At 41.4% G+C, this 15,599-nt stretch overlaps 1 protein-coding gene across 3 annotated transcripts in view; it reads left to right on the top strand.

Annotated features, from left to right (window-relative positions):
- EFHC1 (EF-hand domain containing 1) overlaps window positions 1-14,056 on the top strand; it is a 90,494-nt gene extending 76,438 nt beyond the window's left edge. For all 3 annotated transcript variants that reach the window (XM_051855624.3, XM_089333168.1, XM_089333170.1), the window contains 2 exons: window positions 12,638-12,848; window positions 13,814-14,056. In XM_051855624.3, the coding sequence (XP_051711584.2) occupies window positions 12,638-12,848; window positions 13,814-13,885 (283 nt within the window). In that variant the 3' untranslated portion in view covers window positions 13,886-14,056. The remainder of the gene's footprint in view (window positions 1-12,637; window positions 12,849-13,813) is intronic.
- The last annotated feature ends 1,543 nt before the right edge of the window (window positions 14,057-15,599 follow it).

Raw genomic sequence — 15,599 nt, 5'->3', positions numbered from 1 at the left:
CTGAGATAGTGACATTGAGCAAGTACTTGAAAGTCAGGAAATTAGCCAGGTGGATGCTGGAGGAAGAGCTTTTCAGGAAAAAGGAATGGTGAATTAATTTTCTTAATTAATGGTAGCATGTCCAGCCTAGAGTACTCAAGTAACACTGGCCAGAAGTAAGCCAGTGACAGTGGCTAAAATGGATTCAATGACAGAAAAAAGAGTAACAAATAGAATTAGAAAATTAACAAGGGACCAGATTATGTAGAACCTACTAGGTCTTTAGAAAGATGTTGGCTTTTCTATGAGTAAAATGGAGAGTCACTGGGAGGTTCTGAGTAGAGGAATGACAAAATTTGACATTTGTTATAAACAAACTACTCTGCTGTATTGAAAATAAAATAAGATGAAGATTAGTTAGAAGAATATTGCAGTAATCCAGGCAAGATATGGTGATACATGGACCACAGCAGCATTAGCTGAGGGGGTGGTGGTTTGCTTTGGATATATTTTGAAGGTAGAGTAAGTAGGACTTTAGATGGATTATATAGTGCATGTTAAAGAGAACAGTAAAGAATGATCCCAAAATTTTGGGCCTGAGCAATTGGAAGGAAGGAACTGTCATCAGCTAAGGTCGGAAAGATGTAGACTCTGGGTAGAGAAGATTTTTTTAGGTGGAGTAAGGATTTTGGCTTTAAATATCTGAGAGTGGCACAGGCTGTTGGATATGTAAAAGTGGAGTTCAATTGATCTGGGCTGGAGCTGTTGCTGTGGCAGTGTTGGCATGGAGATGATACGACATTGGATAAAATATCTAAGGAAGTTATTGTAGATAAAGAGAAAATAACTCCAAGGACTAAGCTGTGGAGCTGTCAACACTAAAAGTTAAAGAGACTCAAAGGATGACCAAAGAAAGAGGAAGAAGACCAAATGAATGTGATATTCTCAAAGCCAAATAAAGTTCAGGCAGTTCTCCCTTTATACTGTAGTGCAAGACTGTAACAATGATGATTAAAAATAAATTTTAATAATGAATCAAAAATTTGCTATTGTTCTGCGACCTTTAAAAATTTTTCTCACAACATCACAAACTGATGTTGTCATAAATGTATAGGGAGAGACTGGCATTGTGGCATAATGTGTAAGGCCACCACCTGTGACACTGGCATCCCATATGGGCACCAGTTCATGTCCAGCTGCTCCGCTTCTGATCCAGCTCCCTGCTAATGCACCTGGGAAAGCAGCAGAGGATGGTCCAAGCACTTGGGCCCCTGCACCCTTGTGAGAGACCCGGATGAAGCTCCTGGTTCCTGGCTTCAGTCTGGCCCAGCCCTGGCCATTGTGGCCATTTGGAAAGTGAACCAGATGATAGAAGACATCTCCCTCTCTCTAGCTGTAACTCTGCCTTTCAAATAAATAAAATGAATCTCTTTTTTAAATGTATAGGGAAAATTTTTAAACGAGTTTTTAGTTGTTAATACAATAGAGAATAATAAGCTAATTTTTATTCAACACACTATAATATAAAACGTTGGGAATGTTGAGAATTAAAATGTTTTCTTCTTTGTAAAGAACTCTTAAGAGTAGTTTGAGCAGGAGTGGGCATTGTGAACAGTGGATAAGCCATCACTTGGTATGCCTGCATCCCCATATCAGAGTGCCTGAGATTGAGTCCTGTCTCTGTTTCCAGTCCAACTTCTTGCTAAGTGCCTGGGGGGGGGGGGTAGCAAGTGATGGCCCAAGTGTTTGGATTTCTGCCACCTCTGTGGAAGACTCAGGGGAATTTTTGGCTCCTGGCTTCAACCTGACCCAGCTCTAGCTGTTGAGGGCATTTGGGCAGTGAATTAGCAGATATGTATCTAGAGTCTTGAAAGGTAACAGTGTCAGCATTGCCACAGGCAGCTGTTTCTTCTATAACTTTTTTGGTTTTGTAGTTTGTTTGTTTGCTTGTTTAAAGGCAGTAAGAGAGACAGAGACAGAGACAGAGGACTCCTGTCGCTGGTTCACTCCTCAAATGCTTCTAACAGCCAGTACTGCGCCAGGCTGAAGCCAAGAGCCAGGAACTCAGTCCAAGTCTCCCTCGTGGGTGGCAGGAACATAATTACTTGAGCCATCACAGCTGCTTCCCAGGGTCTACATTAGAAGGAAGTTGGAGTCAGGAGCCAAAGCTGGGAATTGAATGCAAGTACTCCAATATGGTACACAGGTGTTTTAATGAGTAGGTTAAATGCCTGCTCCCTGTAACTCCCTTTATGGAGTAAATTCCATTTAAATTCCATTTACTCTAATTTCATTTCTAGTGTTACCACTTTTTGTTTCATTTTAAAGAATATTTAATCATTGACATTTTTCTTTAAGTTTATTTATTTTTACTTATTGGAAAGGCAGAGCAAGAGAGAGAGACAGAGACAGAGAGCTCTTCCATCCACTGGTTCATTCACCAAATGCCTGAAATAGAGCTGAGCTGGCCAAGGCAGGAGTCAGGAACTCCATCTGGATCTCTCATGTGGGAGGTAGGGATTCAAGTATTTGAGACATCATATACTGCTTCCTAGTGCGCATGTTAGCAGAAAATTGGTTAGGAAGTGGTGGTGGGATTCAATCCCAGGCACTCTGATCTGGAATGCAGGCATTCCAAGCAGTGGCTTAACTCACTGTGCCACCATCATGTTTTGTTTCTTTGTTGTATTTTCCTCTTTTGGCAATCCATTTTTATAAAATACCACAGGAATGTATCACTGAGAAACAGAGACAATGCAGCTATACACTTTACTGTTTGTGAACTGAAAACTTGATGCACAGTGACTTATCACCAACAGACTTTGAAAGAAGTGACATGATTGTCACTGATCATGATGCACATCTGCTATTTACATCATGATTAGTGGACTAGATACCTGACAAAGAAGGTTGTCCTTTCTTCCACTACCCACAGTTAAAAAACTGTTAATAAACTGTGGGTAACTGGAATTTGAGCCATATTGGGGGATGACTAGGTTACTTTACTAACTGGTTATAATTGGAATTCATGCATGACAGAACTGTGCAAATCCAGAACTGCCTGTATATCAAGGAAGACAAAGTGATTCATGGTGTCAAATGGGGATCTAGCAGGAAATTGAGGACCTTAATGTGGAGTTTTAGTGGAATGGAAGATATAAGAAAACTTGATGTGAGTAAATTTAAGAGAGAATAGGAAGAGAGAGAAACTTTAGACTGAAAGTGCAGTCAACTTTTTTGAGGTTTGGTGCAGAGGGGAACAGGGAAATAGCAGTAGCTAGCTGGCAGAGGAAGCAAAGTTGGAAGAAGGTTTTGTTTTGATTTTCTTTCTGTTTTAAAATAGAAAAAGTTACAGCATGTTTGTGTGTAAATGGGAATAATTCTGTAGAGAGGAAAACATGGGTGGATGTGTGTGAGGGGTGGAGAGAAGAATTGCTGGAGTATGTGAGAGAGGATGAAGTTTACTGAACAAGTGGAGGAACTGGCTTTAAATGAAAGCACTAACTTCATCTAGGGCAGCAAGTCTCAGATCTTTTGGCCTCAGGACACGTATATACTATTTTTTAGAAAGTTTTTTAATAAATATAAATTTCATAGGTACAACTTTAGGAATATAGCGGTTCTTTCCCCCATACTCACCCTCCTACCCCTACTCCTGTCCCATCCCATTCTTCATTTAGATTAATTTTTAATTACCTTTATATACAGAAGACCAACTCTATACTAAGGAAAGATTTCAACAGATGCTTGTAGGTAGGTAGTAGATATGGTTGGGGAGGCCCTTCTGATTGTTTCATTGCATTCAATGTAGCATGCTGTAGGAGTGATGAAAAGTTGTAATATGCTTTATTTTGTTGGATATTTAAATAGGATAAATGTATATAAAATAACATGAAAATAAATACATAGCATTATTTTATCTACTACTAACAAAGAAAAAATTGTCAGCTATAACCATACTCTCCACCAATTGAAAAATGTGTCTTAATTCAGAGATGTTAAAATGTACAAAAAGAGGCTAAAGTTGTGGTATTGCCTCTGCCTGCAATGCCAGCATCCCTTATGGGTGCTGGTTTATGTCCTGACTGCTCCACTTCTGATCCAACTCCCTGCTAATGGCCTGGGAAAAAGCAGCAGAGTGTCAATTACAAGATGAAGGAATTGGAGTTAGCATTTGTTAGCCCGGGTGTTTGAGCCCCTGCCGTTCATGTGGGAGACCTGGAGGAAGCGCCTGGCTCCTGGCTTCAGCTTGGCCCAGCCCTGGCAGTTGCAGCCATCTGGGGAGTGAACCAGTGAATGGAAGATCTCTCTCCGTTTATCTCCCTCTCTGTAAGTCTGTAACTCTTTCAATAAATAAATAAATCTTTTTTTAAAAAATTATGAAAAAAACATTGTATCAGGACTAAAAGAAATAGGGTAGGCACAAAGGAAAGTGGAGGCTGAATGGACTAGGGCAGCACTTTGGTTGCAGGACTGCATTAAAGGCCTATTTGATATTCATGATCAAAGATTTAATTTAAGTATTTCACAAACTTTTTCTTCTATAATTCTCCAATGTCTAGGTAAATACCAGCAGACACTGGACATCTTCCTTCAGTATACTACAAGCAAAATATCTTTTTTTTTAAATGATGAGAAAAAATGCCACTGGAGCATTTAAAATAAGACACCAATAAAAATAAAGAGAAATCCAAGTTCTAGGATAAGGGATCCACTGCTATCCTTTTTTTGATCCTTATCTTTCCTCTCTTCTCTTCCAATGGATCAGAGAGATGAATGAGAGAAAAACACATGAAGATAATATGAATCCAAGTCTTGCACCTTCTGAGTCTTCTAACCTTTTTATCTTTGGCTTCTAATTGTCCTGTCTGATAATGAATCCTGCTCTAAGGAAATGCCAATCCTTTATTTGATTAGTTATGCTAATATTAAAGAAAGAGGATCCTGAGTACCTTTTATGTCACGTGTCAACTACAAGATGAAGGAATTGGAGTTAGCATTTGTTTTCTTTGATTCAGAAAATTAGAATCGCATTCAGGTAACTGAGTATTGACTTTATATCTTGAAGTTCTTATGTTCTTTTGGTGTTTGTAATCCTCTTGTTAATATTTGGAACCCAGACTGAAGGATAACAAATGCAGATGGCTCACAAACCCACCCTCTACAGAAAACCAACCTGTGTGACTTGCATAGGTAAACACATGCACATTCGTGCGTATTACTCTTGTTCCATTAGCATGCCCATTTGTGCTCTTCAGCTTCAAGAGGACCCTCCTCTCTGGCCCAGTGATCCTTTTGATCCTTTCTTTTTCATTTCGAGCCACTACTCCTGAAAAAGTTTCCAAATATTCTCATTTCCTTTTCCATTTGCTTTAAGCCCCAACCTCTTCCATATTCAATTTGCAGTTGGTTTCAAAGAAGAAATCAAATTATCCACTGTGCTCATCTTCAATTTCCCCACTCTTTTATCTTAGAATATTTCTATACCATCACTCATCTTCTCTTTGTCCTCTTTTATCAGATATAAGTAGCTCCTCCCATTTCTCCAAACTTAATTCTTCTATGTTGTGTCTGTAACCACTTCCCTCCTTATTGCTCCAGAATCCAGACATTCTTCACAAATCGCTTTTTTAAAAGTTATTGTTTCCAAATATTATAGCCTTTTTTCATGTGTTCATTAATTCAACAGATATTTGAGCTTACATATATGCCAGAGCTTCTCTTAAATGCTTCAGCAAATATGTGAGAATCAGGAACTCATAATCTAGAACAGCGGTTGGCAAACTTTGTACAGGGACAGGGAGTAAATAGTTTGAGCTCTGTGGGCCACACCATCTGCCCTGTAACCGCTCCACTGTGTCCAGGTCATATGAAAGCAGCCATAGATAGTATGTAAATGAAGAGAGTGGCTGCATTCCAATAAAGCTTTTGGTACAGAAACAGTCAGAATGATAAGTATTATCATTGAGCACTCTACTACTCCTTTTTGAATTCTTCTCTTGAATTCTGCAAAAGTCAGCCTCTATTTCTCCTACCTCTCTGAAAGCCTATTCAGCATGTTTTTTCCTACTTCTGCCTACTACTTTAGTGTTTCGCATAGTCCTAGTTTTGGTCCTCATTTGCCTTCTCTAGACTCTGTTGACACGGAAGAGTATCTTTTGCTGTCCATCCTGAACCTACTCCTACCTTCCTGTCTGCCTGTTCAACATGTCTTCATCCATCTGAACCCCAGCACCTTGTGCCATGTGTATCTAAAAATAAATCTATTGCGACTTTCATGTTTCCAGTACACCTGATGTTCCTTATTCTCTGTGTGCTTATCCATCTCATAAAGTTGCAATAACGTAGGTAAAGCCTCCTAGAACCTGGCTCCAAACTCACCATACTACTTTGAAGCTATCACTTTAAAAAAAATTCTAAAGTTTTTAGTCTGGTATATAAAAACCACCATAGTATGGCTCCAAATGACCATTTAAATTAGAATTCTAGTCCCCCTTTTCCTATACACTATACTGCACTCAGGTTTATTTATTTTTTAAAGATTTGATTATTTATTTGAAAGGCAGAGTCTCTCTCTCTCTCTCTCTCACACACACACACATGCACACACACAGAGAGAGAGAAAGAGACAGAGAGAGAATCTTCCATCGGATGGTTCAGCCCCCAAATGGCCCAGGCTAAAGCCAGGAGCCTGGAACTCCATCCAGGTTTCTCACACGGGTGGCAGGAGCCCAAGCACTGCTACTGTCATCTGCTGCTTTCCCAGATGCATTTGCAGGGAACTGGATTAGAAGTGGAGCAGCTAGGACATGGACGGACACCATATGGGATACCGACATTGCAAGCACTGGCTTAACCTGCTGTGCCACAACACCAGCCCCTTACGCATTCTGTTTTGTTTTGTTTTGTTTAGCATTCTCTTCCTGCTTTTTCTCAGGCCTTCCTCATTGTCTACAGTCCCTTCATTTTCATCCTGCTTGTCTAAGCCTCACATCCTTCAAAGACTAGGTCAAATGCTACCCTTCAGTTCAGCCCTTCCTGGTTCTCCCATCCTCTGAACGCCCCTTACATGGTGATTTTATTTATTTATTTATTTATTTGGAAATAAGAGTTACACAGAGAGAGGAAAGGCAGAGAGAGGTCTTCCATCCAATGGAATTGGCCATCCAATTGGCCACAACGGCCAGAGCTGCACTGATCCGAAGCCAGGATCCAAGAGCTTCTTCTAGGTCTCCCATGCAGGTGCAGGGGCCCAAGGACTTGGGCCATCTTCCATTGCTTTCCCAGGCCATAACAGAGAGCTGGATAGGAAGTGGAGCAGTGGGTCTCAAACCGGCACCCATATAGGATGCCGGTGCTTCAGGCCAGGGTGTTAACCCACTGTGCCACAGCACTGGCCCCCTTACATGGTGATTGATGGTAAATTCCTCCCTTCTGTTAGTGATTTTAAAATTTGTATGGGAACTCCCCACCTAGAGAGCAAAAATCCCTTTACTAGAGTCAGGATCCCATCACACCCAGCAGTTTTTTCCTCTCCTCTACTGGAGCTAGCCTTGAGCTTAACATGTCCAATAAGCAGTTACTAACTGAATGGATGAGTAGTTCTAACAAGACAGTCAAAGGAACTTTGTTAAAAATTAACCCATTTGATTCTCATAACAGCCTTTATGAGGTAGCTTCCCTCAAACATTCCTGTGTTATAGATGTGGAAACTGAGCCACAGAGCAGTTGTTTCATCAAAGCTGAGATTTTAATCAGGTAGTCAGATTCAGAGCCCACACTCTTTATTACAATCTTTTCTGTTCCACCTGAGACAAGCACGAAGAAATCAGGGATCCAGCAGACCCCTAGGTGCCCAGAGTCTCTGGGCAAGTAACTGCCTCAGAATGAGTTTGCCTTTATCAGGGCAAAGGGGAGGCAGGCCCCAAGTCACAGACGGATCAAATCAAGAGCCAAGGTCAGACCAGGGGGTCCACACTGAATCTCTATAATTTAAACGGTTGCTTTCTTTTTATAAATTATGTATCTATATATCTATCTATCCATCTGCTTATTTATTATTTAAAGGCATGGAGAAAGAGATCTTTCATCTGCTACTTTACTCTGTAAGTGCCTGCCACAATTAGGGCTGGGCAAGGCCAAAGGCAGGAGCCTAGAACTCAATCTGGGTCTCTCACGGGGGTGGCAGGGACCCAACTACTTGAGCCATCTCTGTTTACTCCCAGGGTCTATATTAGCAGGAAGCTGGAACTGGAAGCAGAGCCAGAACTTCAACCTAGGGACTCTGATGTGGAATGTAGGCATCTCAAGTGGCATCCTCACTGCTGCACCGAACACATACCCTGAAATGGCCAGTTTAAAGCTCTAACATAGTGTTGGTATCAGAGTTGCCCACCACTGAAACCAAATATTGTAGGAAAGGAAGAACAAGATTGCAGTTTGTTTGCTTTTTAAGGAAATATGTGAATTCCACTCAGTTCTTATGAAGTAGAGGATTTTGCCAGGGTGCTCATAGCAAAATAGATTTAAGGGCAGATTGAACTGTGACATCCCTCTTACCTAAGGGAAAGAATTAGTCATTCCTTAAAACTCAGTCACTTTCATGGAAAGTAAGTAGGGCTTTGGTGTGCTTGGCACAGAGTCTTTACCTGGCTTGTGCAGACCTCCAGCTACCTTTTAGTTGGCTGGTCCCTGTTTATCATAACCAGCTGGCCCCTGTGTGTTCCCTTGTTAGCCCACAGGAACAAAATCTTGCCCTAGGACTTGCATCTCTTATAGGAGAGTCCCTGACTTGAGCCACAGCAGTAAAGTAGGGGCTGTGACTTTAGCTTTGCCTTAAATAGTACCACCATTTGCCATCTCTCTGCATTTACTCTATCCTGCTCAAAGGCAGCAGGTGCCAGGGATATTTTCCCTGCTAGATGAAGGCATCTGGGCATCTGGCTATTCAGGGAAGGGAGTATTGTCTCCTTCCCAAAATGAATGAATGATCACATTTTAAATCCCTGTGCACTGTGTCTGTAGCTCCTGGGAACATGTAAAAGATTGAGTTTGACTATTCTGCCACTGAAGTAGCTCCTTGACTGTTATTTATTTATAATTTAGTTTATATGATTTGAGTTGCCCCTGCTTGGTAAACATATACTATTTCTGTATAAATAATGCCAAAGAAGTCCTTAGACACTGGAAATTTTTATAACAAATTCTATTATTTTTGTCTTACTACAAAAGTAACACATTGTCCAGAACAAAAACATTTAGGGAGTAAAAATGTAGGTAATAGAAATGAAAATATGCAAAAATATTTTTAAAATTTTATGACCCAGAAATGACTACTTCACATTTTATTTTTTAATATGCATATTGGAATATTTCCATAATTATGCAATAATTCCATAATACTATTTGACTGGCTTTTTTCACTTCATAGTCTGTTGTGAACATTTCTGATATCATAAAATAGTTTATAGAGCATTGACAATTTCATCTTATAAGTAGATATAACACTCACCTGGGTCATATATATATGAAGGGACCAGTGAAAAGATTTGTTCCCTCACATCTTCCATCTACCTACTTCTTACTCCTTATTCCCCATAGGTAACAGTCTCAGTCTCTCTCTCTCTTTACTATTTAGTTAGTTAGCTTTTTTAGAGGGAGGGATGGAGGTAAGGAGGAACAGAGACAGAGACAGAGAGAGCTCTCCACCACTGGTTCACTCAAGGTGAGTGAGACTGAAACTGGAAACGTGGAACTCAATCTAGGTTCCCATGTGGGTGGCAGGAACCCAACTATTTGAGCTATCACCTGCTGCCTCCCAGGATGCACATTAGCAGGAAGCTGGAACAGAAGCAGAGTAGCTGGGACTCAGACCCAGGCATTCTGATATGGGATGTGGTATCCCAATGAGCAGCTTAATTAGTGAGCCCAACAATCCCCCACCCCATTTTTTAAATAGTGGATTTAAATAGTGGGTACAAGATGATATCCTACTGTGAATTGATTTGCATTCTCTTATAATTAATCATCTTGAACATATTTTCACATTTTTATTTCATATTTTTTTATTTGTTTACCATTTTATATCTATCTTTGAAGAAATATCTGTTCAAGTCTTTTGCCCATTTAAAAAAAATTATTTGGAAGGCACGGTTAAAGAGAGAGAGGGAGAGACACACAAGGAGAGATCTTCCATGTGCTGGTTCACTCTTCAGATGGCCACATCAGGCAGGGCTGAAGCAGTCTGAAGCCAGAAACCAGGAACTTCATCCAGGTCTGCCATGTAGGTGCAGGGGCCCAAGGAGTTGGGCCGTCTTCCACTGCTTTCCCAGGCCATTAGCAGGGAGCTGGATCATAAGTGCAGCAACCAGGACATGGTGCCCCTATGGGATGCCAGTGCAGCACGCACTGGTTTAACCCACTGTGCCACAATGCTGGCCCGCTTGCCCATTTTTTTTATTTTTACATATATCATAAATACAACATGAGGAACATAGTAATTCTTCCCACTGTATCTGCCCCCCCCCACTTCCTCCTCTCTGTCCCGTAACGGTCTCTCTCAATAGCTTTTTAAATATTTTAGCAAGGTTTCTTTACATAATACAGGCAAATTTATTTATATATTTACTTAGATTTATTTATAGATATCTTAGTCTACTTTAACTTGCACAAAAAAGTAGCACTCCACATACTTTTGCCTCTTGATTTCCTCACTGACAAAGTAGCTGTCTACTCCAGCACTGTCGATGACTATATTATTATCCCATTGCTTGATTGTAGTGTCAATTATTTAACTAATTCCCTATTTTGGGATATTCAGGCTATCTCAAAATTCTCTTATAGATGTCTCCTTGCACATAATCCAGGATTGTTTCCTTAGGTCAAGTTATTTGAAATTGTTTTCTGAGCTTTTCCTCCTTACTTCCAGAAAGATTATATACCACTTTATACCTCTCTGTTGTGGTTTGGATAAGATTGAGTATGGCCCCCAAGGGTTTATGTATTGGGAGCTTGGACCCTTTAAGGGAGGAATAGAACCTTTAAGAGGCGGAGCCTAGTAGAAGTGATTAGGTCATTGCAAGTGCTGTCCTCTGAAGAAACTGATGCAGTTCTTGTGGGAACCTGGTTCATTCTCATAAAAAGTTTGTAGAGTGAGCCTGACCAGCAAATTGTTCTCTGGCTCTGCCATTGTGATACCCTCCACTATGAGGTCCTCACCAGAGCTCAGCCAATGCCAGCAACATGCCATTGAACCTCACAAACTGTGAGGTTTGAACCTCACAAACCTCTTTTCTTTGTAAAGCACCTAGCCTCAGGTGTTGTTATAAATATAAAAAGGAATGATATGCTCTCCCATCAGTATCTGCCTGCACGTAAAAAGGAAAAATAAGGGGGCTGAGGCTGTGGCATAGCCTCTTTGGTGCTGGCATCCCACATGAGTAACAGTTTGAGTCCCAGCTGCTCCGCTTCCAATCCAGCTCCCTGCCAATGTGCTTGAGAAAGCAGCAGAAGATGACCCAAGTGCTTGGGCCCCTGCACCCACGTGGGAGACCAGGAAGAAGCTCCTGGCTCCTGGCTTTGGATTGGCTCAGCATCAGCCGTTGCTGCCATTGGGGCCATTTGCAGCGGGTGGAAGATTCTCTCTCTCTCTCTCTCTCTCTCTGCCTTTCAAATAAATAAAAAAATCTAAAAACAAAAAAAGGAAAAATAAGATGAAAGAGGCTGTTGGTAACAGTCAACATTTTAAATAGCACATGCAAGAAAATAAAGGACAGAAAAGCAATGGTGGATTGATAGTTTTGAAATGATGGAAGGAGGCAAATTCTGTGTGAGGTATACTTGGGCATACTTGAAAGAGTGTGTTGGAAGTAGAGTGAGATCTGAGCTCTGGTCTTGGCTTTGACTCATGATCTAGGGAGAGTCACCAAGTCTTAGAGTCTGTTTTTTCGTGATTGGGAAGGGGACAAGTGCTGGCTGAGCCCATGAGGCTCCATTTTGCTCTTAAAGGATTTATGAAGATGAAATATGAGTGAGTCTTCTCCAGCTCTAAAATTCTTTCATTTTGTAACTGTACCTTCACTTTCAGAGAAAATAAAAGTTGAACTTCTACTTCCTGTGGTTGTGTTTGGAAGGGACTGGTGGAGCTCCCCCTGACTAAAGCTCTGTTACTAATCTTTGCAGTAAATGCTGAGAAGCCATCACACGGAGCAGTCGCTTAACTGCCATAGATAGCTTTTCACAGAATTCAGCGTGGACTAAAGAGGGACTGTTAGAACTGAAAGATTCCTGGCTGCATCATTATGTACATATTTTCTTTCATGGGCATTTAGTTTTAGATGAGGGAACCTTCATCCGTAACAGCAGTAGAGACAGTCATGTGATTCCTGCAAATACCAAATCTGGCTCCTGTGGTGCAGTGATTCCACAGATGGCAGGAAGAGAGGCCGTTACAAAACTCCCCCCAGTGAGGCTTTCCTGACGTGGACGTCAGCCAACAGCCAGCCTCTGCCGTCAAGTGTTTGGTTATTGGTCAGCTCAGCGTCAAAGCTGTTTGTCATTAGAAGCTTCCCTGACTTCATCAAGTGAGAACTTCAGTCGCTGAGATAAGATAGGTCAAGAATAAATACCATGTCGAGTCATTTCCTTCCTTTCTCTACAGCAAGCAAACTGAAGAAGATCCAGGCGTGCAGGAACTAGAAGCATTAATAGACGCAATCCAGAAGCAGCTGAAAGATTATTCATGCAAAGACAACATTCGTGAGGCGTTTCAGACTTGTGACAAGGAAGCTTCAGGTTATGTGGACAGAGAGACGTTCTTTAAAATCTGTGAATCTTTTAATGTTCCGATTGATGACTCCCTGGTTAAGGAGGTCAGTATGAATTACTACTGCTCTGGGTGGGTGGCAGAGGCTGCGCACTGATCATTCTTTCCTAAAGGCAGTTACATCTGTATTGCTTTGTAGCCCAGAAAGATTTAGGACACTCAGACCAGATCTCCTGTTTTATCCTGATTATGATAACTGCCCCCGGTTCTAGTAGGTGCATTCTTTTGTAATTGCTGTGGCTGTGGCAGGGCCGGGAACTAGACAGCAGAGAGTTATTGGTAGATCAACGTGTCAGGGCTAAAAGGAGAGCATCAGAGGTGATCTTGGAGGGGCAGATGCCAAGGGGACTCACAGTCAAGTTGAGACAGGTATTTGTTCATGTGGGCCAAGTACCCATTTAGCTGCCCAGATCTTAGATTGACAGCATGGTAAGCTTTTGATTTTCAAGTCATTCATACTTTCTGACACGGGAAGCGAGAGGCAAGGGATGAATGGCAGTCACTGGGAAGTGATACCGGGAAGGGGTGGGTGGGGTGGATCCTCATATGTCATATAAAGATAACCGCAACAGGTCAGTTACCAGGCCCAGTTAGGCTTTAGGGGACATGGTTTTAGCAGTGACATTACTAGACTCTTTTATTTGCCTGTGATTAAAGAAGCCTGGCATTTCAGTAATCTTACTCCTCATAGGCTGGGTGGACAAAGACTTGAATTTGAATATAAAAACAAAAAAGATTTTAAAAATGACATTGCCCTCATAAATACTGGATGTTGGTCCCAAAATCTTGGATAGGCGTATTCTCTGAAGCTTTGTTTTTATTTAGTGTAAAATTGGGGTAATGCCTGAACCTACCTCCCAGGTTCATAGGATCATTTTAGCATCAACTGAGGATATGAAAACTTGGAACTGGTTTACCAAGGTAGGGTTTGTCATGCCTAAGTACACTGCAGGTAAGCTGAAGGAAGCCCTCATATTGGTTTTTACCTGTTTTTTCTGCTCTCTTTTGCAGTTAATCCAGATTTGCTCTCATGAAGAAGGCAAGATTAACTACTATAATTTTGTGCGTGCTTTCTCAAACTGATCTGGCCAATGAGAGAATACAACTTTTTGATGTTGGACTAACACTTTGAAATAGATCTTGTACTCTCCACAGAGGCATGTACAGAGCCCCTGAAGTTATATTTCTGTTTTGGTTCTTATATTTCACTACTACTACTGAAGTCTAAATTAAATTAGACCTTTTATGATCTAAGACTTGTCCCTTACTTGGAGTGGTAGAGGTATTGTGATGGTTAATTTTATATGTCAACTTGACTGGGCCATGGGTTTCTGTGAAGGTGTTCCAGATGAGATGAACATTGGGTCAAGCTGAAGTGAGCAGCCTGCTCTCCCTAGTGTGGGTAGACCTCATCCAGTCACTTGAAGACCTACTGACCCTCCCTTAAGCAAGAGAGAATTCCTCCCATCAGACTGCCCTCAAGCTGTGCCATGGCCTTTTCCTGCCTTTACACTAAAGTAAAGCATTGAATTTTCCTGGATCCAGAGCCTGCTGGCATTTGGACTTGAACCACACCCTCAGTTCTCCTGAGGTTTGCCAGCTTAGCCTGCAGATCTTGGGACTTATCAGCCACCATTACTGTGTGAAGCAGTTCCTTATAGTCAATCAATGTCTGTCCTCCTCAAATACACATGAGGGTATTTCAGAAAGTTAATAGAAAATGAAATTTACAAGTAATGGCATATTTTCCATGAATATTTTAAAGACTTGTATACTCAACACCCACCCCCCACACACACACACCCCTCCTACTTTTTCTTTGGAGAACCCTTAGCATAGATGTGGAATGATTAACAGCAGGAGGAATGACAGATTTTCTGGAAGCATTTGGATATCAGAAATAAGCATAGTATTGCTATTGCTGCTAGCCAATGTCCCCCCTCCACCTCCCTGCCCCAGTATTGAAGGGAAATGTTTTTCATGTCCACATGTTTTTAAACTGTCGTTCTAGGCCCAATTAGTACTCCTGTATTTTTAAAGGATATAATAGATAATATCAATGTGGTACACATATTAGGGTTTTTTTTTCATGAGACTTCCATTTCATCTGAGTATGTTTTACTGGGCCGTAATATAAAATATCTTTCTTGATATAGGTTGCAGTTTAAAAAAAATGAGGAAAACACTGCTTTTGGGAGCCTGGCCTTCAGACAGGAGGGAAAGGCTGGTAGCAGTTGCTGGTTCTCTGCTGAGTGCTGCCTTTGTAGAACCAGGGCTGCTCTTTAGTGGAAGTCGGTCACCACCTTCACCTCCAAAAATGCCATCTCAAATTCCTGCCTGCCATGCAAAGTGGTAAGAAGGAGGACGGAGTTATTTAGGGTCCAGGTTGGCTGGGCCCCCTCAGAACAGCTGGGGAACGTCCCTTGGTCTTTTCTAATGAGCTAGGCCACCTCCCACCAGCTTCTCAAAAGGCTGTCTGTTATGTTCTTTTCTGTGCCAGCTTATCTCAGGAAGAACACATGTTTTGTTTTTTCCCCCACTTATAGCTATTAAAATCTCATATTCATATTTTAAAAGTATTTTGATCTTAAAAAAAAAATCCCAATTTCTACTGTGCCTGCCCCAAATTCAGTACTGCCCCAGGCCTGGAATCCTATAGTAGAGTATGTGCTGGGGCAGGTAGAAAGGTTTTCTGCTTCCTTCCCTCCTCAGGCTTCTGCCCTTTGGCCCAGTTCCCCATGCTGCTGTGTCTGGCCCATTTAGGTTTGGAAGAATTAAGGGATGGAAAGCAGAGGAA

This window comes from Oryctolagus cuniculus, chromosome 5 (assembly GCF_051225735.1).
Source record: "Oryctolagus cuniculus isolate XC-2025 breed Fujian yellow rabbit chromosome 5, ASM5122573v1, whole genome shotgun sequence".
Taxonomy (NCBI): domain Eukaryota; kingdom Metazoa; phylum Chordata; class Mammalia; order Lagomorpha; family Leporidae; genus Oryctolagus; species Oryctolagus cuniculus.
Note: the sequence above shows the minus strand (reverse complement) of the source record. Positions and strands in the feature narration are given on the sequence as shown.